The sequence below is a fragment of the Hylobates moloch genome, unplaced genomic scaffold, assembly GCF_009828535.3.
Source record: "Hylobates moloch isolate HMO894 unplaced genomic scaffold, HMol_V3 SCAFFOLD_13, whole genome shotgun sequence".
NCBI classification, from domain to species: Eukaryota; Metazoa; Chordata; class Mammalia; order Primates; family Hylobatidae; genus Hylobates; species Hylobates moloch.
Window position 1 is genome coordinate 38,656,743 of NW_026652288.1, and position 22,834 is coordinate 38,679,576.

General features: G+C 51.7%; 1 protein-coding gene across 1 annotated transcript in view; it reads right to left on the reverse strand.

Annotated features, from left to right (window-relative positions):
* RYR1 (ryanodine receptor 1) overlaps positions 1 to 22,834 on the reverse strand; it is a 159,845-nt gene that overhangs the window by 117,696 nt on the left and 19,315 nt on the right. The window contains exons 15-30 of the mRNA XM_058426182.1: positions 21,026 to 21,161; positions 20,850 to 20,945; positions 20,645 to 20,763; positions 19,059 to 19,192; positions 18,405 to 18,646; positions 17,364 to 17,556; positions 16,187 to 16,403; positions 13,247 to 13,351; positions 12,924 to 13,027; positions 12,084 to 12,167; positions 10,396 to 10,703; positions 8,962 to 9,164; positions 7,672 to 7,846; positions 7,299 to 7,507; positions 3,232 to 3,626; positions 1,573 to 1,705 (exon numbers count right to left, since the gene is read on the reverse strand). Coding sequence (XP_058282165.1) covers positions 1,573 to 1,705; positions 3,232 to 3,626; positions 7,299 to 7,507; positions 7,672 to 7,846; positions 8,962 to 9,164; positions 10,396 to 10,703; positions 12,084 to 12,167; positions 12,924 to 13,027; positions 13,247 to 13,351; positions 16,187 to 16,403; positions 17,364 to 17,556; positions 18,405 to 18,646; positions 19,059 to 19,192; positions 20,645 to 20,763; positions 20,850 to 20,945; positions 21,026 to 21,161 — 2,853 coding nt within the window. The remainder of the gene's footprint in view (positions 1 to 1,572; positions 1,706 to 3,231; positions 3,627 to 7,298; positions 7,508 to 7,671; positions 7,847 to 8,961; positions 9,165 to 10,395; positions 10,704 to 12,083; positions 12,168 to 12,923; positions 13,028 to 13,246; positions 13,352 to 16,186; positions 16,404 to 17,363; positions 17,557 to 18,404; positions 18,647 to 19,058; positions 19,193 to 20,644; positions 20,764 to 20,849; positions 20,946 to 21,025; positions 21,162 to 22,834) is intronic.

Genomic DNA, 22,834 nt, shown 5'->3' on the forward strand with positions numbered 1-22,834 from the left:
ATTTATTTTGAGTTGCGGTCTCCCTCTGTCACCCAGGCTGGAGTGCAGAGGCACCATCATAGCTCACTGCAACCTCAAATTCCTGGATTGAAGTTATCCTCTCACCTTGGCCTCCCAACGTTCTGGGACTACGAGTGTGAGCCACCATGCCAGGCCTGTTCTAAGGTCTTTATGCAGATGAACTCACTTCATCCTCCATATCAGGTAGGTATAATTTTTACCCCCAATTTACTGATGGAAAACCATAGCACCTCCATAGGAGAGAAGGCATAGAGCGGTGAAATGACTTTTGCCCAAGTGGCACTCAGTCGGCCCATGATCCTAACCTCCAGGCCAGGGATCCCCAACCCCAGGCTGTGGGCTGGTACCGGGATCCAAGCCACCTAGGGTGAGTACTCCTTGTAAGAATCTACAGCCGGGCACGGTGGCTCACTCCTGTAATCCCAGTACTTTGGAAGTCTGAGGCAGGAGGATCATTTGAGGTTGGGGATTTGAGACCAACCTGGCCAACATGGTGAAACCCCGTTTCTACCAAAAATACAAAAATTAGGCCAGGCATGGTGGCTCATGCCTGTAATCCCAGCACTTTGGGAGACCGAGGCAGGCAGATCACGAGGTCAGGAGTTCAAGACCAGCCTGGCCAATATGGTGAAACCCTGTTTCTACTAAAAATACAAAAATTAGCCAGGCATGGTGGCGTGTGCCTATAGTCCCAGCTACTCGGGAGGCTGAGGCAGAAGAATTGCTTGAACCCAGGAGGCAGAGGTTGCAGTAAGCTGAGATTGCGCCACTGCACTCCAGCCTGGGCGACAGACCGAGACTCTGCCTCAAAAAAACAAAAAACAAAAATTAGCTGGGCATGGTGGCAGGAGCCTGTTATTCCAGCTGCTCAGGAGGCTGAGGCAGGAGAATCTCGTCTGAACCCATGAGACAGAGGTTGCAATGAGCCAAGATCACACCACTGCACTCCAGACTGGGCAACAGAACAAGACTCCATCTCAAAAAAAAAGGAATCTCTGCCTGATGATCCAAGATGGAACATTTCATCCTAAAACCATCCCTCCCCGCATCCCTGGTCCATGGAAAAATTGTCTTCCACAAAATTGATCCCTGGTGCCAAAATAGTTGGGGAGCACTGTACTAGGCTGTCTGTCTATGAAATATTTTGGATTTGGGGAACCCCAAAACTATATTAAGACAATTATGAATTTTTGTTCCCAGTAATATATTAGAGTAGGTATTACATTGAGGGTATTGTGTTTATATGAGTGAGCCCAAATATTGGGGTCCCTAGTCTATATTGGCTTATATCATGGCTTTGGGGATCCCCGGGAGTTATATCAGTGTGCCGTACAGCTCTACTGTACCCCCTGCCATTTGTGGGCCACTAGCTATATGGATTTAGGGGTTCAAAGGATTAAATCCGTGTGTGCCATATTTTGTGAGTTTCTAGTGTGTATTGGGGAGTCCCCAGTGTAAGGTGGGCAGTTACTGGGGACTGTCACACTTGGAAATTCAGGAGTGCCTATGCTATGAGGGGGGACCCCAAAATTGAGGGTTCCTGGTCCACACCGTGGTGGTGTTGAGGATGATCTCGGGGTCATCGCGGTTGTCTGCAGGCACCACGTCATGAGGGAGTCGGGGCAGCGTGGGGGTGGCCGGTGGCTGGGTCATCATGGCGACCTTTTTGGCCTTGAATAAGAAGCTGGTGGTGGGAGGAGAGGCGCCATGAGAACCAGCTTTTAAGCCCAGCCTTACCACCACAATATTCATGCCCCCCGACATCCAGCTTGGATACACTCTGCTTCTAATACCCCAGGTCTTGCCTCTAGAAGGCGGGATTCCCACCCACCCCAGCCTAATCCATTCTAGAAGTGCCATGCTCTGTGCTTGTGGATGCTGAGTTACCCAAATTAAAGGCGCCTTCTGGGAATACGGAGGTCCCCACTGGGGTATATGGGGGTCCCCCTAAGTCAGCATTTCCCACATGCATTTCTCATATAGGTGCTAAATGCACTTGGAAAAGGACAATTCTTCATTGTGTGGCACTGTTTTGTACACTGCAAGGCAGGTGGAACCCTGGGGCCCCCGCTCAGCAGCAGCAGCCCCTCCTAAACTGTAATGACCACAAAGACTCCATCATTTCCAAACATCCACCAAGAGACACAATGGGTTTTCAATCCCATTGAAAACCACTGCCATTGTATGGATCACCTGAGGTCAGGAGTTCAAGACCAGCCTGGCCAACATGGTGAAACCCTGTATCTACCAAAAATACAAAAATTAGCTGGGTGTGGTGGTGCACACCTGTAGTCCCAGATACTCAGGAGGCTGAGGCAGAATTGCTTGAACCTGGGAGGCGGAGATTGCAGAGAGCCGAGATCATGCCATTGCACTCCAGCCTAGGCAACAGAGCGAGACTCCACCTCAAAAAAATAAAAAGGAGCCGGGCATGGTAGCTCATGCCTGTAATCCCAGCACTTTGGGAGGCTGAGGTGGGTGGATAACCTGAGGTCAGGAGTTTGAGACCAGCCTGGCCAACATGGCAAAACCCCATCTCTACTAAAAATACAAAAATTAGCCGGGCATGGCGGCGCGTAGCTGTAATCCCAGCTACTCAGGAGGCTGAGGCAGAAGAATCGCTTGAACCCGGGAGGCAGAGGTTGCAGTGAGCTGATTGCGCCATTGCACTCCAGCCTGGGCAACAGAGACTCTTCCTCAAAAAAAAAGATAGAAAGAAAAAAAGGAAACCACTGCCATTGTAGGGAAAAAGCAGATTTAGTACCTTCTCAGAATCTCCCTTCAAGTTAGATTTCGGGGGTACATTTGTGACACAGAAAGGATCCCCATTTAGAAGACCACTGGGTGTTCACTGGGAAACCTTAGGGTGCAGTAAACTCTCCTAGGAAGACACTGAAGTCCCTTTTAGTGTCCACGGATGATAAGGTCCATTGGGCGAAGCCCTTTGGGGCCCTCCAGGTACTCAAGGATAATAGAGTTCTCCATATAGATACTAGGGTACCCAATTATGTATTTTTGGGGACATTAGGGCATCCCAGGAAAATAATGGGGTTCATTGGACACATGATAGGATCTCTCGATATTCTTACTCCACTTAGCATATATGGGGCTACTTTGGGGTACAATGGGGGTTTCTCAGGTTACTGTGGTTGCCTACTTGGGGGTCCCAAGGCAGCCCCCAATCCCCACTCTGGGTCCCTCTCAACTCACCCTCTCTTCTTGTTCTTCTCGGTGGTGGCGTCCTTCTCATTCTCCGCCCTGACGGGCTGCACCTCTCCCCCCGCCTGCGGGGTGCCCCCGGGGGCGCCCTCCTTTGCAGTCCCTTCTTTGCCGTTCTCAGCCTCACCCCAGCCCCCAGCTGAGCGGCGCAGGTTTTCGTAGTCAGGGTCGGGTTCCGCCGCCCGGGCCTCGTCCTCGGCGGGGGGCTGCAGGCCGGGAGGTGCCAGCGGGGTGGCCCCTGCAGTGCAGCGGAAGTGCTGGTGGAACTGGACTGGGAGGCTCAGCCGCAGGAAGACCATCTCCACCAGGCTGTTCTGCGAGCCCCAGGTGCGGTGGGTCAGGCGCAGGCAGGGGGGCGTGTCCACAGTGCCGTCCACTCGGGATACCTGGGGTGGCAGGGAATACAGCACTGAGCTGGGCAGGCAGGCTAGGCCAGGCCGTTGGTTCCACACCTGGTCACACATGGAGCAACCATTAGGCCATAGTGCACCTGTGTGGGAATTAGTCAAGGGCGCCCCCTCCTGCAGGCGGATGAAGCTCCCGGCCGGCCGGGTACACCGCTGGGCCCTGGGGTGCTTGCAGCCCTCTGCAACATTTCTCTGAGCGTCGTGTACAGTAGCAGCCCCGGACACACACTGGAATCACTTGGGGTAACTTCCAAAACCTACCTACATCCATCCAACCATCTATTCTGTAACCAGTAACCGGGCAGCTCAACTTCAATGCTTTTTTGTTTCTGAGACACAGTCTTGCTCTGTCGCCCAGGCTGGAGTGCAGTAGCAGGATCTTGGCTCACTGCAACCTCTGCCTCCTGGGTTCAAGCATGAGCAACATGTCTGGCTAATTTTTGTATTTTTGGTAGAGACGGGGTTTCACCATGTTGCCCAGGCTGGTCTCGACCTCCTGAGTTCATGTGATCCGCCTGCCTCAGTCTCCCAAAGTGCTAGGATTACAGGCGTGAGCCACCGCCCCCAGCCAAGTTCCCCCTTTTTAAACCCTTGCTTTCCCCCACAAATTTGAAGTGGTTGCTTTGGATGGGAATCCGGTCACTTCTCCATGACTAGTTTTGGTGAATAAAGTCATTTTCTTTCTACCAGACCTCACTCTTGTTAATTGGACTCTGTAACTGATAAGCAACTGAACCTGTATTCAGTTACAATTCCACAAATAGCGACCGGGCGCAGTGGCTCATACCTGTAATCCCAGCATTTTGGGAGGCTGAGGCGGGCTGATCACCTGAGGTCAGGAGTTTGAGACCAGCCTGGCCAACATGGTGAAACCTCGTCTCTACTAAAAATACAAAAAATTAGCCAGGCGTGGTGGCACGTGCCTGTAATTCCAGCTACTAAGGAGACTGAGGCAAAAGAATCGCTTGAAGCCGGGAGGCGGAGGTTGCGGGGAGCTGAGATCTTGCCACTGGACTCCAGCCTGGGTGACAGAGTGAGACCCTGTCTCAAAAAACAAAAACCGAAAACAATGGACTCTCAAAAGTCTTCTAGAGACTCGGTAAACAATGAAAGTTGTTCTCTTTCATGCCCCTCCTCACGTTGACCTCTCCAAGGACCAGTTGCCAAGATGAACCTAGGTACTCCTTGCCAGCCAATGAATTTGCCCCAAAACTGTACATACAAGATTCTTTGTTCTCAGAATCTTTTTTTTTGAGACAGAGTCTCGCTGTCACCCAGGCTGGAATGCAATGGTGCAATCTTGGCTGACTGCAACTTTTGCCTCCTGGGTTCAAGCGATTCTCCTGCCTCAGCCTCCCGAGTAACTGGGATTATAGGCGCCCGGCACCATGCCTGGCTAATTTTTTGTATTTTTAGTAGAGACAGGGTTTCACTATGTTGGCCAGGCTGGTCTCAAACTCCTGACCTCAGGTGAGCCACCAACATCGGCCTCCCAAAATGCTGGGATTACAGGCGTGAGCCACAGAGCCCAGCCTGTTCTCAGACTCTTTAGGGGTCTTTTTTCTCTCCTCTTTCCCCCCTCTGTCTTATAAATCTGGTTTCTGCCTTCACTCTTTTTTTCTTAGAGACAGGTCTTGCTCTGTCACCTGGGCTGGAGTGCAGTGGTGCAACCATGGCTCACTGCAGCCTCGAAATCTTGGGCTCAAACAATCGTCCCACTTCAGCCTCCCAAGTGGCTGGGACCACAGGCACATACCACCATGCCTGGATAATTTTGTTTATTCTGTGTAGAGACAGGGTTTTGCTATGTTGCCCAGGCTGGTCTTGAATTCCTAGGCTCAAGTGATCCTCCCACCTTGGCTTCCCAAAGTGCTGAGATTACAGGCATGAGCCACCGCATCCAACCAGCCTTTGCTCTTTGGCAATAGTCTACTGACTGATCTCCCTCCTGTGATTTGCATTCAAAGTAACTAACAATGTCTCTGAGTTATTCTTTCATAGTAACCAATTTCCCAACTTAGCACACTACAGATCTGCTCTGCCTATTCTTGAACTTTCTGTGAATGGAATCCCACAGCCTGTGCTCTCTTGTCTCCGGCTTCTTCTACTCGATGTTATGTCTGAGATTCGTCCACATGGCTGTGTGTATTTCCATGTATTCATTCTCACTGCCATGTAGCACGCTGTGCCTTGGGTTGGGGACATCTGGTAGTGGCAGGTGTCAGGAACTCTGCGTCCACTCCGCAGTACTGCCCCATCCCAGCCACCTCTAGGATCCTTTTGACTCCACTATCGCCTCCTACAATCCACTGCCAATAGGGACCTTTCCAAAACTCAGACCTCAGCTGGACGTTCCCATACTTAAAACTCCTTTTGCAGAGTCCTTTTGTTTTGTTTTGTTTTGTTTCGTTTTGTTGAGATAGGGTCTCACTCTGTCACCCAGGCTGGAGTGCAGTGGTGTAATCTCAGCTTACTGCAACCTCCACCTCCTGGGTTCAAGTGATTCTCCTGCCTCAGCCTCTTGAGTAGCTGGGACTACAGGCACCTGCCACCACGCCCAGTTAATTTTGGGGGGCGGTATTTTTAGTAGAGATGGGTTTTTGCCATATTGGCCAGGCTCGAGTGATCTGCCCGCCTTGGCCTCCCAAAGTGCTGGGATTACAGGCATGAGCCACCATGCCCAGCTTTTTTTTTTTTTTTTTTTTTTTTTTTTTTTTTTTTTTCAGTGAGACAGGGTCCTCTCTGTCACTCAGGCTGGAGTGCAGTCGTGTAATCAGCTTACTGCAGCCTCGACCTCCTGAGCTCAGAGGATCCTCCTGCCTCAGTTTGCCGAGTAGCTGGGACACCAGGCGTGTGCCACAGCACCCAGCTAAGTTTTAAAAATTATTTATTAAAAAAAAATTTTTTTTGAGATAGGGTCTTGCTCTGTCTCTTAGGCTAGAGTGCAGTAGTGTGAACACAGCTCACTGCAGCCTTTAACCTTTTTTTTTTTTTTTTTTTTGAGATGGAGTTTCGCTCTCCCTGCCCAGGCTGGAGTGCAATGGCGCGATCTTGGCTCACTGCAACCTCCATCTCCTGTATTCAAGCGAGTCTCCTGCCTCAGCCCCCTAAGTAGCTGGAATTACAGGCATGTGCCACATCTGGCTAATTCACTGCAGCCTTGACCTCTTGGAATCAAGCAATCCTCCAGTCTCAACCTCCTAAGTAGCTAGGGCTATATGTGCATACTACACACCTGGCTAATTTTTTTTATTTTTTGTAGAGATGGGGTCTCCCTGTGTTGCCAAGGCTGGTCTTGAACTCCTGGGCTCAAGGGATCCTCCTGCCTCAGCCTCCCTAAGTGCTGGGATTACAGGCATGAGCTATCATGCCTAGACTTAATTTTTTTTTTTATTTTTAGAGATGGAGTTTTGCTTGTTGCCCAGGCAGGGTTTCCCTTATTTTATAGGTGAGGCACCTGGACCTCAGGAAGCTGTGGTTTGCCAAATTTACGCCCCGAGTCATATAGCCCGTGAGCCCATCACCCTGACACTTGCTTCCATGTGGTTTGTGTGCTAACATGGAGGGAAAAGAGAAACTCAAGGAAGAGCACTGTGGAAGGAAGGAGCTTTGGAGGCAGACGAGAAGGCATTGAGGGGGCTCAGTCCTTACCTCATAGTGAGGGTGTTCAAGGGGCACTGGCTCAAACTGGGGCAGGCCTTTGCTGAACCAGGTGGTGACTGGGCGCTGCATGTTGATGGCAAATGGCTCGAAGCCTTCCTGGAGGCCACAGATGGCAAAGAACCTCAGAGAGCTCACGTCCTGGCCCAGGTTCAGATGACCCACCTGGCCAGGTCCCAAGCTGCAGACGGGCAGGAAGCCTGGTGGGAGGGGATGGATGGGCAGGGGTGAGGGCAGGTGGGCAGGGCAGGGGGAGCCAAGGGGAGGAGGTAGGGATGGGAGAGCTGGAGGCAGAAGGGCAGTGCAGGGTCGGGAGAGACAGAGGAAAACAAGAAAGGGCATGTGAAGGGGTCTCAGCCCTCACCGTCCCCAATCTCAATCTCCCGGAAGGCTGTTTCGGAGCCTGAGTCAGACATGAGGACCTCGCCATTGAGGGTGAAGATAATGGTGTTCTCTGTGAGGTCGATCATACAGCCAACGACATCGCCCGGCTGCCAGGGGCGCCCAAATGGTTCACTGCCCAAGTGCCAGCGCTGGCCCTGTGAGGACGGCCAGAGAAGACACGGTGTGGGGAGACACACAGAGAAATGGAGAGATAAGGAAGCAGGGAGGGAGAGATAAATGAAGACAGACATTCGAAGTGTCAGGTTCAGGGCAGGTGGTATGGAAGAGGAGTCACCCCACAGTGTCTCCATCTTTCCTCACATTTGCATCCATGATCACAGGAATTTTTCTCCCCACTAATCTCTGTGTCTCCCTTCTGCCTGGGTTCTCTGCTGTTGCCATGGCTAGCGTTATGCAGACCACCAAAGTGGTAGTGGGAGGCTGGAAGCAGCAGTAAGTAGAGGGATGGAAAGGAAAAATGAACCTATCAGTGTCCCCCATACAGATCCGTATATGCTTATATACACGCACAAAATAGATGAGTGGCTAATGAGACAGATGGATGGCTGAGAAATTGGGTACATGGCTGGACAGAAGAATGATTGGGAAGTTGAGAGTCTACCTGGGTTGATACAGAGAAAGAAGAAAGTGTAACTAGGTGCAAGGATAGAAAAATGGATGACAGATAGAGGGAGGAAGGGAAGGATGGTTGTATAAATGGTTGTTGGATGGGCAGACAGTTATTGGATGGATGGATGGACAGTTGGCTGGAAGAATGGATGGATGGTTGGTTGGATGGATGAAGGATGAATGGATGATGGATGGATGGCTGAATGCATGGATGGATGCATGGTTGGCTGGTCAGATGGATAGATGATGGATGGATGGATGGATGGATGGATGGATGGATGGATGGATGCATGGATGATGGGACTATATGTGCATGCTACCTTGCCTGGCTAATTTTTTATTTTTTGTAGAGATGGGGTCTCCCTATGTCGGCTGGATGAATGGATGGTTGGTTAGCTGGATGGATGGATGGATGGATGGATGGATAGATGGATGAATTGTTGGTTGGATAGATGGATGTCTGACGGATGGATGGATGGATGAATCATTGGTTGAATGGATGGATAGATGGGTGGATGAGTGGTACAGTAGATGCATGAAGTGGGGACAGAGTGAGGCACAGACAGAGGCAGAGCCAGAGTAGACAACCTGTGGGAGAGACCACAGGACCTGGCAGAATATTGCCCAGGGAGGTACCCACGCGGTGCCCATTGAAGACATAGGCCAGCTCATCAGCTCCCAGCTCTACATCAGGCCTCAGCTCGGGCCTCGCCCAGCCCACTCGCATCTCGCCTGTGGTGACTGCTTCAAACTCGAAGTACCAGCGGCCACTTTGCACTGCATAGGATTTCTCTGCCCGGAAGATGCGCACCCGGTCGCAACGAGACTGGTTCTCCACCTGACCTATAAATGAGGCCAGGCAGTCAGAGAGGCTGGGGAAGAAGTGGATCCCAAGACATCGAGAAGTTGGTAGAAGACGGGCTTTGGGGGACAGTAAGGGCTTTGGGGAACTGTTAGAAGAGGGTCAATTTCTTGGAGTTAGAGGAGAATTGGGGAACCTCAGCAAAGTCAGAGAGAGGTAGGGACCTGTTGAGAGAAACCCCTATCTCTGTAGCAGTCAGAGTTCTCAGAAAACAGGGATATTGGCAGAGACACAGAAGGAAAAAGCCAGGTCAGTGAGCTGGTCACAGTTATGGTTAAGGGTCAAGATTAGGGTGGATTAGAATCAAGAATTGAGACCAGGATTGGAGGGTCAGAGCCAGGGCTATGGAAGGGATGGAAATTCAGGTTGGGGCCAAGAGTTGAGAAACTGAAGGTTGGGGACCATGGCCAGGGTTTGGGGTCAAGGCTGGGATTGGAAGCCAGTGATAGGTCAGGGGTCAGGTTAGGGGTAGGGGTGACAGGCTCTTTAAGCCCTTGGTTGGGTGCCTTCATGTGGTAGCTACAGTTCAGAGATTAGTGATTAGGGGTCAAAGCTAGAGGTCAGGAATCAGAGTCAAAGGTGGGGTTGGCACTCATTGGGTTCCTAGGCTGATGGCTCTGGGTTGCAGTCATAGCCCAGGCAGGGCTGGAGTCAGGTCAAGGGAAGTGGTTCCATCAGGTTCCGAGTTGGAACTGGGGTAAGGGTCAGAGTTTCGGGGAGGGGTCATTCCTTTCTGACCTCCTGGTCAGTCTGCTCAATGTGATAGATACAGCCCATTTGGGCCGGGCACGGTGGCTCACGCCTGTAATCCCAGCACTTTGGGAGGCCGAGGTGGGTGGATCACGAGGTCAGGAGATCGAGACCATCCTGACTAACATGGTGAAACCCCGTCTCTACTAAAAATACAAAAAATTAGCCGGGCGTGGTGGTGGGTGCCTGTAGTCCCAGCTACTCAGAAGGCTGAGGCAGGAGAATGGTGTGAACCCGGGAGGCGGAGCTTGCAGTGAGCAGAGATCACGCCACTGCACTCCAGCCTGGGGACAGAGCGAGACTCGTCTCCCGCCCGCAAGTAAAAAAAAAAAAAAAAAAATATATATATATATATATATATATATATAGGCTCGGCTGAAGGAGTCAGGTCAGAGATCGGGGTCGGGGCTGGGGTCAGAGTTGGCGTAGGAGTCGGGAACGGGGCCGGGGGTGAGCACTCACTGGGCTCCTGGTCAGGAGGCTCGATGTTGTAGCCATAGCCCAGGAGGGTGCGCACAGCCTGGCAGAGGCTGTCCCGGTTGCTGCGCTTGGTGGCCTCATCCAGCAGGCGGTACGGCACGAGCCGAGGGTTTCGGCGCGCTGGGATGTCCTGCACCGCGCTGTAGCTCCAGCCCTGCCCCACACGGTCTCGGGCCCATACATTGTGCCCATTTTCTGCCAGACGGTCCACCAGTGTCGTCTGCGCCGGCGTCAGCCGCACGTGGCTCAGGTCTAGCGGAGCCGGCTTGTACCCATTGCTCATCATATACCTGCGGGCATGGTAGGGCTCCGTGGGACGAGGCCCTCACCTCCACTTCCAGGCTCTGCACTATGTGGGATCCCTGACTGCTGACCCTTGTCCCAGCTTCGGCGTTTCTGACCTTTGATAATGTTGCAGTTCTATGAAATTTTAGAATAAGCTTTGAGATCCCCGGCTTCCGACCCTAGGATCCTTGGACCCTAGCAAGGGCTTTGACATCAATGACCTCTAGCCCCCTTTGTCTTGACTTTGGGACCCCTATCTCTAACCCCGGAATTCTCTCGGACCTCTTACCACTAACTTTGAGGTTTTCCTCTCTCTCTTTTTTTTTTTTTTTTTTTGATATGGAGTTTCACTCTTGTTGCCCAGGCTGGAGTGCAATGGCATGATCTCGGCTCACTGCAACCTCCACCTCCTGGGTTCAAGCGATTCTCCTGCCTCAGCCTCCGGAGTAGCAGGGATTACAGGCATGCGCCACGACGTCAGCTAATTTTGTATTTTTAGTAGAGAGTGGGTTTCACCCTGTTGGTCAGGCTGGTCTTGAACTCCCGACCTCAGGTGATCCGCCCGCCTCGGCCTCCCAAAGTGCTGGGATTACAGGTGTGAGCGACTAAGCCCGGCTCTTTTTGTTTTCTTGAGGTTGTTGTCTCGTTCTGTCACCCAGGCTGGAGAGCGGTGGTGCGATCATGGCTCACTGCAGCCTCAAACTCCTGGGCTCAAGCAATTCTCCCATCTCAACCTCCCAAGTTGCTGGAACTACAGGCACGTCCCACCACCATGTCCTGCTAATTTTTAAATTTTTTGTAGAGGGGTCTCGCCATGTTGCCCAGGCTGGTCTTGAACTGGGCTCAAGTGATCTTCCTGCCTCAACCTCCCAAAGTGCTGGGATTACAGGTGTGAGCCACCTCACCCAGCCCACTTTGAGGTTTCTTACTCTGATCCCAGGCCTCATCGCCCCCAAACTCCTGGGTCTGCAGTCCTTGACCTCTGAACTCAGGACCTGTAACTGCTCACCTATAATTTCAGGATCCCTTACTTATACAACTCCAACAACCTCCAGATGCTCACCTCTTACCATTGGCCCCTTACCCCTTACGTGGACATGTGACCTCTGCTCTCATTTTCCCTGACTCTAGGCAGACCCTGAGCCTGGATCCTGGACTCATACCCTCTCTCTCTCTCTCTCTCTCTCTCTGAAACTCCTAACTCCTCAATCCTGGACATTCACCTCTGACCCCAGAGCCCTGACCCTATGACCTTCACCCTAACCCAAGGCTCCTTCCTCTCTAACCTCAGCCTCCCCACAAGACCCCTCGACCTCCCTAGCCCTTAGCACAGCATCCCCAGCCCCCAGTCCATCCCCAGACAGGACCTGGCCGCCCACACTCACGTCTTGGGGAGTTTTGTCTTCTTCAGGTTGTCCTCCGCCTTCTCATCTGCCATGCCCACATGGCAGCCCAGAGCCAGCAGAGTCCTGGGGGTGGAGGAGCGGAGGCGACAGGTCACACCCCTCGGAGCTCCCTGCCTCGTCTCTTCCCACGGCCTCAGGGTCTCCAGCTCCCTCTACCTCTGCTGCTTCAGTGTCTGGGGCGCTCTGGCCCTGTCTCTCTTGATCCTGGCCTCAGGCTTCATGACTTCTGTCTTTCCCTGCATCTTTGTATAACTGACTATGTCTATCTTTTCCTGTCTGCCGCTTTCTCCTGTCTCCCTGTCTCTTTCTGCATCTCTCTCTCTTTCCATCCCTGCCTTTTCTTTCTCTTTCTGCCTCTGTCCCTTTCTTGCTCCCTGTTTGCTTTTTTCTTCTGAAACGGCGTCTCGCTCTGTCGCCTGGGCAGGAGTGCAGTAGCATGATCTCGGCTTGCTGCAACCTCTGCTTCCCAGGTTCAAATGATTCTCCTGCCTCAGCCTCCCAAGTAGCTGGGATTACAGGGATGCATCACCATGCCCGGCTAAGTTTTGTATTTTTAGTAGAGACGGGGTTTTGCCATGTTGGCCAGGCTGGTCTCAAACTCCTGACCTCAAGTGATCCACCCACCTCAGCCTCCCAAAGTGGTAGGATTACAGGTATGAGCCACCGTGCCCGGCCACTCCCTGTTTGTTTCTGTCTCACAATCCCTGTCCCCTCCATCCTTCTCTCTCTCAGTCTCTACCTCCTGCCCCGTCTCTCCATGCCTCCCCCCCCCACCGCACCAGCAGCCAGCCCCAGACCCCGGCTCCCCCGGGCCCTCACTTGAGCGTCTCCCCGGACATCTGCAGGTTGTAGTTCCTCTCAGGCTCTGGAAGACTGTGGAAGTCCACAAGACATGGGTGCAGCCTCTTGTTGTCATCCCGAACCTGAAGAAAACCCAGGGTCAACTCCTTGTGCTCCCCTTTCCTCCCCACTCCCCACATGCCCAGACTGTGACCCCTGACCTCCAACCCTAGTTCTGCCACCCTCAGTCCAAGGACCCCCTGGTGCCCTGTGGTCCCTCCCTCCTCTCTGCCGGTGAGCCGCTCTCCCTCCTGGCACCGCAAGTCTAGCCGGCCTCCCGCAGGCTGCAGGCAGCCCCTCACCGGGCCATAGGTCCAGCCCTGCTCGATGCGGGTTAGCGCCCAGAGCTCGTGGATGTTCTCCGCCAGCTTCTCCCGAATGCGCTCCAGATGGGGCGGCAGGACGATCTAGGGGCAGAGGGACGTTCTTGAGATCCCCAAGGTCCCTCTACCCTCCTCCATCATGACCCCTCTTCCCAAGGACACCTGTGAGCCTGAGAAGGCTCCTCCAGCACCTCCCTTCCCACTGTCCAGCAGCCCTGCTCCCCATCCCTCGCCTTGACTCCAGGGTTGACACTCAGATGGGTGAGGGCTTAGCATCCTCAGAATTAAGGAATTATCCAGGGCCAGCAGTGGTGGCTCACACCTGTAATCCCAGCACTTTGGGAGGCTAAGGGCCGGGGGTCGGGGGGCGGATTGCCTGAGGTCAGGAGTTCAAGACCAGCCTAGGCAACATGGTGAAACCCCCTCTCTTCTAAAAATACAAAAAATTAGCCAGACGTGGTGGTGCCCACCTGTAGTCCCAGTTACTTGGGAGGCTAAGGCAGGAGAATCGCTTGAACTCTGGAGGCAGAGGTTGCAGCGAGTCAAGATTGTGCCACTGCACTTCAGCCTGGGCAACAGAGCACAACTCTGTCTCCAAAAAAAAAAAAGAGAGAGAATTAAGGAATTATCTGGGATGGGTCTGTCTCCCCCGTGGACTGGGAGCTCCATGAGGGCAGGGCCTGGGGCTGCCCTAGTCTCCACCAAGTCCCCAGCCCTATCCAGCCCAGAACCACACTCAGACCCAGAAGAGAGGCTCAGGAAATGTTTGCTGAATGAAAAGAATGGAGGAGTCTCCTTCCTTCTCTGTATGAGGATCATAGCGATACCTAATAAGGACTCAGTGAGATCATTAATGTAAATTACTAAATGTTACATAGTTAATATCGATGCCTGGCAGAGGGTAAGAGCCTGGGCTAGACAGTAGCGGTGTTGGTTGGTGTTCCGCAGACAAGAGGTGATGATGGTTTGGACTTGGGCGGGACATGGGGAGGAGGAAAGCAGGGTCAGGGGGATGTCTGGGAGGCCGAGTAGACAGCCTATGAGGCTGACAGGCTGGGGGATAGGGACAGACAGAGGCATCCAGGGTGAGGCCCAAGGCACTGGTCTGGGGACAGGGGGATGGTGAGGTCACCACCGCAGATGATATCACTGCTACTAATAATGAGTGACTGTCTTGAGTGCTTACTGTTGAATCAGGACTGGACTAAGCATCTTGCCTATATCCATTCATCTCACCTTCACAACAATGAACAATGCTATCAGATAGGTCCTTGTGTTATCCCCTTTTCCTCACGGAGGAGGAATCTGAGGCTCAGGGAGGGTAGGTCACATGCCCAAGATCACGTGACTGAAAACCAAACCCTTGCTGTCAGGCTTTTAAACGTAACCTATATTCCCTCCTATAGGGACATGCTTGGAGGGAAGGCAAAAACAGTCCTTTCTTTCTTTCTTCTTTTGAGATGGAGTCTTGCTCTGTCGCCCAGGCTAGAGTGCAGTGGTGCAATCTCGGCTCACTGAAACCTCCACCTCCCGAGTTCAAGTGATTCTCCTGCCTCAGCCTCCTGAGTAGCTGGGATTACAGGTGCCCGCCACCACGCCTGGCTCATTTTTGTATTTTCAGTAGAGATGGGGTTTCACCATGTTGGCCAGGCTGGTCTTGAACTCCTGACTTCAGGTGATCTGCCCACTTCAGCCTCCCAAAGTGCTGAGATTACAGGCATGAGCCACCACACCCAGCCTTTTTGTTTCTTTCTTTCTCTCTTTTTTTTTTTTTCAGGGTTTTCCTCTGTCACCCAGGATAGAGTGCAGTGGTACAATCATAGCTCACTGCAGCCTCACATCCCTGGGCTCAAGTGACCCTCCCATTTCAGCCTCCCAAGTAGCTGGGACTACAGTCGTGGACCACCACCTCAGTTAACTTTTAATTTTTAGTAGAGATGGGGTCTTGCTATGTTGCCTAGGCTGGTCTCAAACTCGTGGACTCAAGCGATCCTCCTGCCTAGGCCTCTCAAAGCTCTAGGATCACAGGTGTGAACCACCCTTTCTTTGTGGGGCAGTGGTGAGGACTCCCTGAGACTGCGATTCTGCCCTGACAGAATCCTTTGCCTCTCCGTGCTCGGTTCCTCCATCTGTTAAACAACGAGGTTCCCAGCTTCTAGGGCAGCTCCCCACTTCTCTCACTCCTTTTAAAAAATTGTCTAAATTTGTAAATATTAAAAATTTTTTTTCTGTAAATACGGGGTTTCACTATATTACCCAGACTAATCTCAAACATTTGGGCTCAAGCGCAAGGCGCCCACTTCAGCTTCCCAAAATGTTGGTTGTTTTTGTTTGTTTGTTTGTTTATTTGTTTTGAGATGGAGTCTCACTCTGTTGCCCAGGCTGGAGTGTAGTGGCGCAATCTTGGCTCATTGCAACCTCTGCCTCCCGTGTTCAAGCAATTCTCCTGCCTCAGCCTCCCAAGTAGCTGGGATTACAGGCACCTGCCACCATGCTAATTTTTGTTTATTGTTTTGTTTTGTTTTGAGATGGAGTTTCACTCTTGTTGCCCAAGCTGGAGTGCAATAGTGCCACCTCAGCTCACTGCAGCCTTCACCTCCCAGGTTCAAGCGATTCTCCTCCCTCAGTTTCCCGAGTAGCTGGGATTACAGGTGCCTGCCACCACGTCCAGCTAACTTTTTGTATTTTTAGTAGAGACAGGGTTTCACTTTCACCTTGTTGGCCAAGCTGGTCTTTAACTCCTGACCTCAGGTGATCCACCCGCCTCGGCCTCCCAAAGTGCTGAGCTTACAGGCGTGAGCCACCACGCCTGGCCACCCACAGTGCTGGGATTACAGGCATGAACGATGGCACCCCGCCCCCTCTCTGACTCCTAAGAGACCCTGCCTCACCAGAAAACCTTTGCAGGGCAGGCAGTACCTGGACAGTGTCCACAGGGCAGGGCACGAAGTCGATGTGTGAGAGGCAGCGACTGGGGCCCACCAGGTGAGGCCCCCGGGGCCCCTCCCGTCGATACTCCTTGATGGGTTCAAGATGGAGTCGCTCCCGAGGGAGCACAGCCTCATGGCATGGGGCATAGCCAGGTGGGGGCAGGAACTTGAATTCACCATGGCGGCCACCAAGGAGGAACCGCACCCTGGGGAAGGACAATGGAGATCATTGAGGGGAGGTTATGGGGGACAGTCTGTGGTCAGTGGGGGACATGGAAGCAGTCCTGGGTTCAATGGAAAGTTCTGGGGAGACCCAAGGTCACCGGGCAGTCATAGTGTCCTGGAGGTCATTTAGAAGTCATAAAAGAAAGTCTAGAGTCAAAGGAATATCATAAGGGAATTAAGAGCCAGGGAGTTGAGAGCGGGAGGGTCTGCGGTTAATCTAGAAGAGTTCAGATGACTGCAAGGTCATGGAACAGTCCTTCAGAGAAGACCCCAGGTCAACAGAGCATTCGGATTACATTGGAAGGTTTGGGGAGACCAGGAAGAAGGTCATTTGAGAAGTCACTGAGCATCTGTTACAATTATGAGATAAACATAACCACCACTGAATGGACATTCGGAGAGTTTGGGGTGATTGGGAAAGGACTGGATCATTGCGGGGGTCTTTGGAATAACTGGGGTTATCTGGGAGCAGGGTTACTGGGCAAGTCTGGGTCTATTGAAAGGTCATCAGGAGATGCTGGCATTATTAAGAGATTATTGAGAGAGTATGGTGTCATTGGAAGAGTCTGAAGTCATTGGGGGTTAAGGAGGGTCTGGAGTCATGAGATCATCAGATTCTGGAGTCACTGGGAAAGTCTGAGGTTGTTGGGAGGTCACCGGAAAAATCTTGGGTTGTTGAGAGACCACTAGGAGAGTCTGAGACCATTATCTCAGAGGTTACTGGAAGGACCTGGGGTTAGGGAGAATCTGAGGTCATTGGAAAGAGTCTGGGGTCACGTGGAGGTCCCCGGGATCTTCAAGTAAGGGTTCTGGCCACTGGTCAGTCTTGATGGTAGGCTGCAGTGTCCTGGCCTCCTGGGAGGCCATGGAGTGACTGGGAAAGCTGTCTCAGGTCAGTCCTAGGTCTGAGGACTGGCTGTGGGGCGGGGGCAAGTTCTCACTTGACACCAGCCGAGAAGCTGACAACAGGGAAGAAGAGCCCATCCAGGTTGAAGGACTCAAAGACGCCCTGCACAGGGCAGCCGTTGATGCGGAAGGAGATGGACGGCACGCTGAGGTCCAGGCAGCAGCTGACCACGTCTTCAGGGGCCAGGAGGTGCTGCCCTGGGGAAGTCACCGGGCGTGCCACATGTCCTGCATCAGTCACCAGAGACGGGTCAGAGGTCACAGGTCCCACAGAACCAATGATACCAAGAGAAAAGGGACAGATATTGGAGGCTCATGTGGGGACTGCATCCTGGAAACCCTAATGGAAAGTGCTCCCTTGGATGCTCCCGTAGCTCTGAAATGAAGGGCAGAGGTCAGGGTTCCCCTGAAATTAGGATTCTGAGCTGTAGGGCCAGAGATTAAATCCTCCTGGGGGCCAGATGCAGTGGCTCACACCTGTAATCCCAGCACTTTGGAAAGCCAAGGCGGATGGATCACTTGAGGTCAGGAGACCAGCCTGGCCAATATGGTGAAACCTTGTCTCTACTAAAAATACAAAAATGAGCCAGGTGTGGTGGCGGGCACCTGTAATCCCAGCTACTCGAGAGGCTGAGGCAGGAGAATCACTTGAACCCTAGAGGCAGAGGTTGCAGTGAGCTGAGATCACGCTACTGCACTCCAGCCTAGGAGACAGTGTGAGACTCCGTTTCAAAATGAATAAACAAACAAACAAAATAAATAAGTAAATAAATAAATTCTCCTGGGGTCAGAAGTCAAAGATCAGAGATCACAGTAATCTGAGTGGTCTTCTGGGATATTTAGGGTCAGAGGTCACACCTACTCTGGGATCGGAGTTCTGTAAGTAACGAGGATACAAGTCAGAGCCGGGAATCTGGAAGCTCTGGGGTTAGGGTCTTGGGAAATGAGGACTAAAAGGTCAAAAGTTGACCTTTTCTGGGAGTCAGGATCCTGAGAACCCCAAGGTGTATGATCAGAGCCTTAGAATCGCTGGGGTCAATGGTCGGGGTGAGGGTCCCCTGGAAGGGTTCAGGTACCTGTCCAGAGATGCAGTCCATCAAAGCCGTAGGAATAGAGGTCATCGCCGACCCCGTTGCCGCCCCAGCCCTCGCCGCCCCCAGGGTAGGGGCTGTAGCCCTCGGTGAGGGCCCAGCCCACCCGCAAGTGGGTGGCCTGAGCTGTCAGAAATGGAGTCACCTCGTCCACCATCACCTCAAAGTACCATTTGCTGTACTGCGTGGTGCCTTCTGCTCGGCCCACAAAGATGTTGGGGCGGATGCTGCAGGAGACATGGAACAGGAGAGGGGGATGAGGGAGAGGCAGAGAGGAGAGCCAAGTGGTGGGAAGTGGGAGACAGACAGACATCCAAAGACAGAGAGAGAGAGATGGGAGAGAGACAGGGAGAAAGACATGGAGGAAGAATCGAGACAGAAACAGGCAAAGACAAAAAGAGAAAACAGAGAGAGAGAGAGAGAAACAGAAACAGATAGAGGCAGAAATGGAGCCAGGAAGACAGAACAAGAGGAGTGGATGCCAAGGGAGAGTGGGGCCACAGTGGGCATCTGTGAGGACTGGTTGTTAACCCTGGGGTGGGAGATTAAGGAAGGGACATCCACCTGGGTGTGGAGTCTCTAAGTCAGGGAGAGGGTTGAGAGGTTCTGAGTTCTGGGGTCAGATGTTAAGAGCCAGACCTGGTGACATAGTTGATGAGGTTTGTCTGCAGCAGAAGCTCACGGCCAGGCAGCAAGTTCTCAGTAATAAGATCTTGGTTGGAGCGTACAGCCACGCCATTACACACACACAGGGAGCATAGCACGTCCAGGACCTGGAGGTCAAGGTCGGAGGTCAAGGTCAGAGTTCAAAGGGTGTGCAGGCACCAGGACAGGGTCTATGGATGAACCCTGGGAGGGAGGGAAGCCAGGAGGAGAGGACAGCGCATTGGGATAAGACGTGGCAATTTTGAGAGGAGGTGGTGAAAGTGGAAGGTCAGGGATCAGAGAAAGGTTAGGGGTCAAAGAGGAAGATCTGGCAAGAGGCTGAGGGAGGGTCACATGGGTTGGGATAAGGTATCAGCAATGTAAGGAAGGATACTGGAGCAGTGAGGTAAGAGGTCAGAGGGCAGAGTGAAAGGACCAGTGAGAGACACAGGAATCAAGACGAAATTTTAAATCAGCAGGGGTTGCAAACTTGTGTCTCTAGGGGCCAAATGGAAAATGTATTAGGTTGGTGCAAAAGTAATTCTGGTTTTTGTCATTCCTTTTAATGGCAAAACTGCAATTACTTCTGCACCGACTGAATAAATGTGTGAAGTGGTTAGAAATAATGCAATAGGAACTTGTAGGGCTGTGGCAAACTACAGAGTATATATACACACACACACACATATATATATATATATACAGTCCACCTAGAGGCTGCAATATTTGAAAATTTTAAAAACATTTCAGTACCACCGGCGGGGCACGGTGGCTCACACCTGTAATCCCAGCACTTTGGGAGGCCAAGGTGGGTGGATCACCTGAGCTCAGGAGTTCGAGACCAGCCTGGCCAACATAGTGAAACCCTGTCTCTACTAAAATTACAAAAATTAGCTGGGCATGGTGGCAGGCACCTGTAATCCCAGCTACTCAGGAGGCTGAGACAGGAGAATTGCTTGAATCCGGGAGACAGAGGTTGCAGTGAGCCGAGATCATGCCACTGCACTTCCACTCTAGTCTGGGTAACAGAGCGAGACTCCGTCTCAAAGAAAAAAAAAAACAAAAAAACAGGCCGGGCGCCAGTGGTTCACGCCTGTAATTCCAGCACTTTGGGAGGCTGAGGTGGGCAGATCATGAAGCCAAGAGATCGAGACCATCCTGGCCAACATTGTGAAACCCCCTCTCTACTAAAAAAAATACAAAAATTAGCTGGGTGTGGTGGCGTGTACCTGTAGTCCCAGCTACTTGGGAGGCTGAGGCAGGAGAATCGCTTGAACCCAGGAGGCGGAGGTTGCAGTGAGCCAAGATAGCGCCACTGCACTCCAGTCTGAGCGACAGTGTGAGACTCTGTCTCAAAAAAAAAAAAAAAAAACCTTTGAGAGATCTAACCAAGCACATCTGTGGCCCAGAATCAACTTAAGAGCTATTGTTTGAGAACCCTGTGTTGAGATGAAAGCCAGTGGGAGTGACGTACAGGTGAGAGATGAGAGGGAGGAGGGAAGTGAGCAGAGTTCTGGGGCCCTGGGGAGAGGTCAGCATTCAGAGTTCAGGGGATGAGAGGTCAGGGGTGAGGGGCCGACCTTGTGGTTCCTCCCATGCTTGTCCAGGAGGGAGATGATGGACTTGATGTGATTCTCCTGGATGATGTTCAGAACCTCCGGACTCTCAATGAGGACACAGTACAGGACCTCCAGGATGCCTGCCAGGGTGCCCAGAATGAGAGGTGAAGCAGCCATGGCTATCCCCTCCCACAAGCCTCTGTCCCACTCTCCCGGGTTCTCCTACCAGACGAGGCCTCCAGCCGATCCAGCTTGCTGACCAGCCAGTCCAAGTTTGTGGAGAAGAGGGCACAGTTGCTACGATTGCCACGGATCAGAGAAGCTGAGGGAGGAAGAGGTGTCAGATCCAATAGGACTGGGGATCTGGGGTGTTCTTGGGGGAGTCAGGACTGGGACCCCTACCTAGGAGTTCATAGAGAAGATTCACAATCTCTTTCCAGGACTCGGCTGCCTCCTCCCCTGCAAACTCGGCAAAGTGGGCAGCGGTGGTGTAGACATTTAGGCGGTCAATGCAATTCAGGACCAGGGAGAGCATCCCCTAGGATGAGGAAAATAAGAGGGGTCACAATAGGAGACCCAGGCCCTCCCTTCCTTGTCTTTCTTGGATTCACTAATTCATATTCCTTCAACAACTAGTGACGGTGTGTTCCCAGATCTAAACCAGCCCTTTTGGTTTCATATTCCCAATCAGTCCCATTGCTCTCCTCTCCTCCTTGGCCCCCCATATCTGTTCTTGTCCTCTCTGACTGATTCAGTCCATGATAATTCAGTCCTTATTAACACCAGGACTGAGTTTATACTTCCCCTTCCTGCACTTTTCTCTCCATTCTACTCACTTCCAGGAACCCCACTCCTGGTCCTAATTGGCACAGTTCACTCTCCACACCAACCATCAGAAAGATTTTTCTCACCTTATCTTTTCTTTTTTTTTTTTTTTTTTACATTTTAATATTTTTTCTTATTTTATTGTGAATCATAATATACATACAGAAAAGTACATAAAACATATACAATCAATTCTCATTATTCATAGTTATGTTCTATAAAGTCATTATGAACACTGAATTATCAAATACTGAACCACTGCTTCTAGGGGAAATACAGGGAGTCCCTATGAGTCTGTAACAGTATTTTCATCAACCACTTATTACATAACCTTGTTTTTTATGTTTCTGTTTAAAGACAGTTATTTAATGTATATTGTTGAGTCATTAACATTAAATTCACAGCCAATAGTACTATAACTCATGCCTTAATTAAGCTTATCTAACACATATTTTCTCAGTAAGGCACATCATAGCTTTCTTGCACTTAGGAAAGCTAGACAGCACTTCAGCACTACACTTGGGAAACATTATAAACAGTGAAATCAACAAAAAGGACAAAACTGTCTGGGTGCAGTGGCTCATGCCTGTAATCCCAGCCCTTTGGGAGGCAGAGGTGGGCGGATCACCTGAGGTCAGGAGTTTGAGACGAGCCTGGCCAACATGGCAAAACCCCACCTCTACTAAAAATAAAAAAATTAGCCGGGCATGGTGGCTGACACCTGTAGTCTCAGCTACTTGGGAGGCTGAGGCAGGAAAATCATTTGAACCCTGGAGGTGGAGGTTGCAGTGAGCCAAGATCACACCACTGCACTCCAGCCTGGATGACAGAGAGAGACTCTGTCTCAAAAAACAAGACAAAACAAAACAGTTGTTGTATCTGCATCCTGGGGCCCAGATCAGTAGTGAGAGGAGCAGTGCCTCAAAGTGGAGCGCACAACCAAAGTGGCATCACACTGACCGGCTCTGCCACTAACTAGCTGTGACTGTAGAGGACCAAAACCTCCTGTGGCTCCCAAAGCCAAAGTCCTCCCAAGGCCTGGCCCTCGTCACCTCTCTGCCCTCATCTCCTCCCACTACCCCACCCAAGCCTCCCTGCTCCAATCACCACCTGACTGTTTCTGGAACGTGCCAAACACCCGCCCACCTCATGGCCTTTGCACATGGCTTCCTCTCTTCCTCCAGGTCACCCTGCCTGAGGGCTCTGTCTTAAACTGCAAAACCCCAACACTCCCTACCCCTTACCTGCTGAATTTTTCTCTTTAACAGTTATTACCATCTAATATGCCATACAATTTACTTATTTATTTTATTGATCTCCTGTCTCTCCTGCCGTGTCAACTCCATAAGGACAGAGATTTTTTTCTGTTTTGTTCACAGTTGGCCT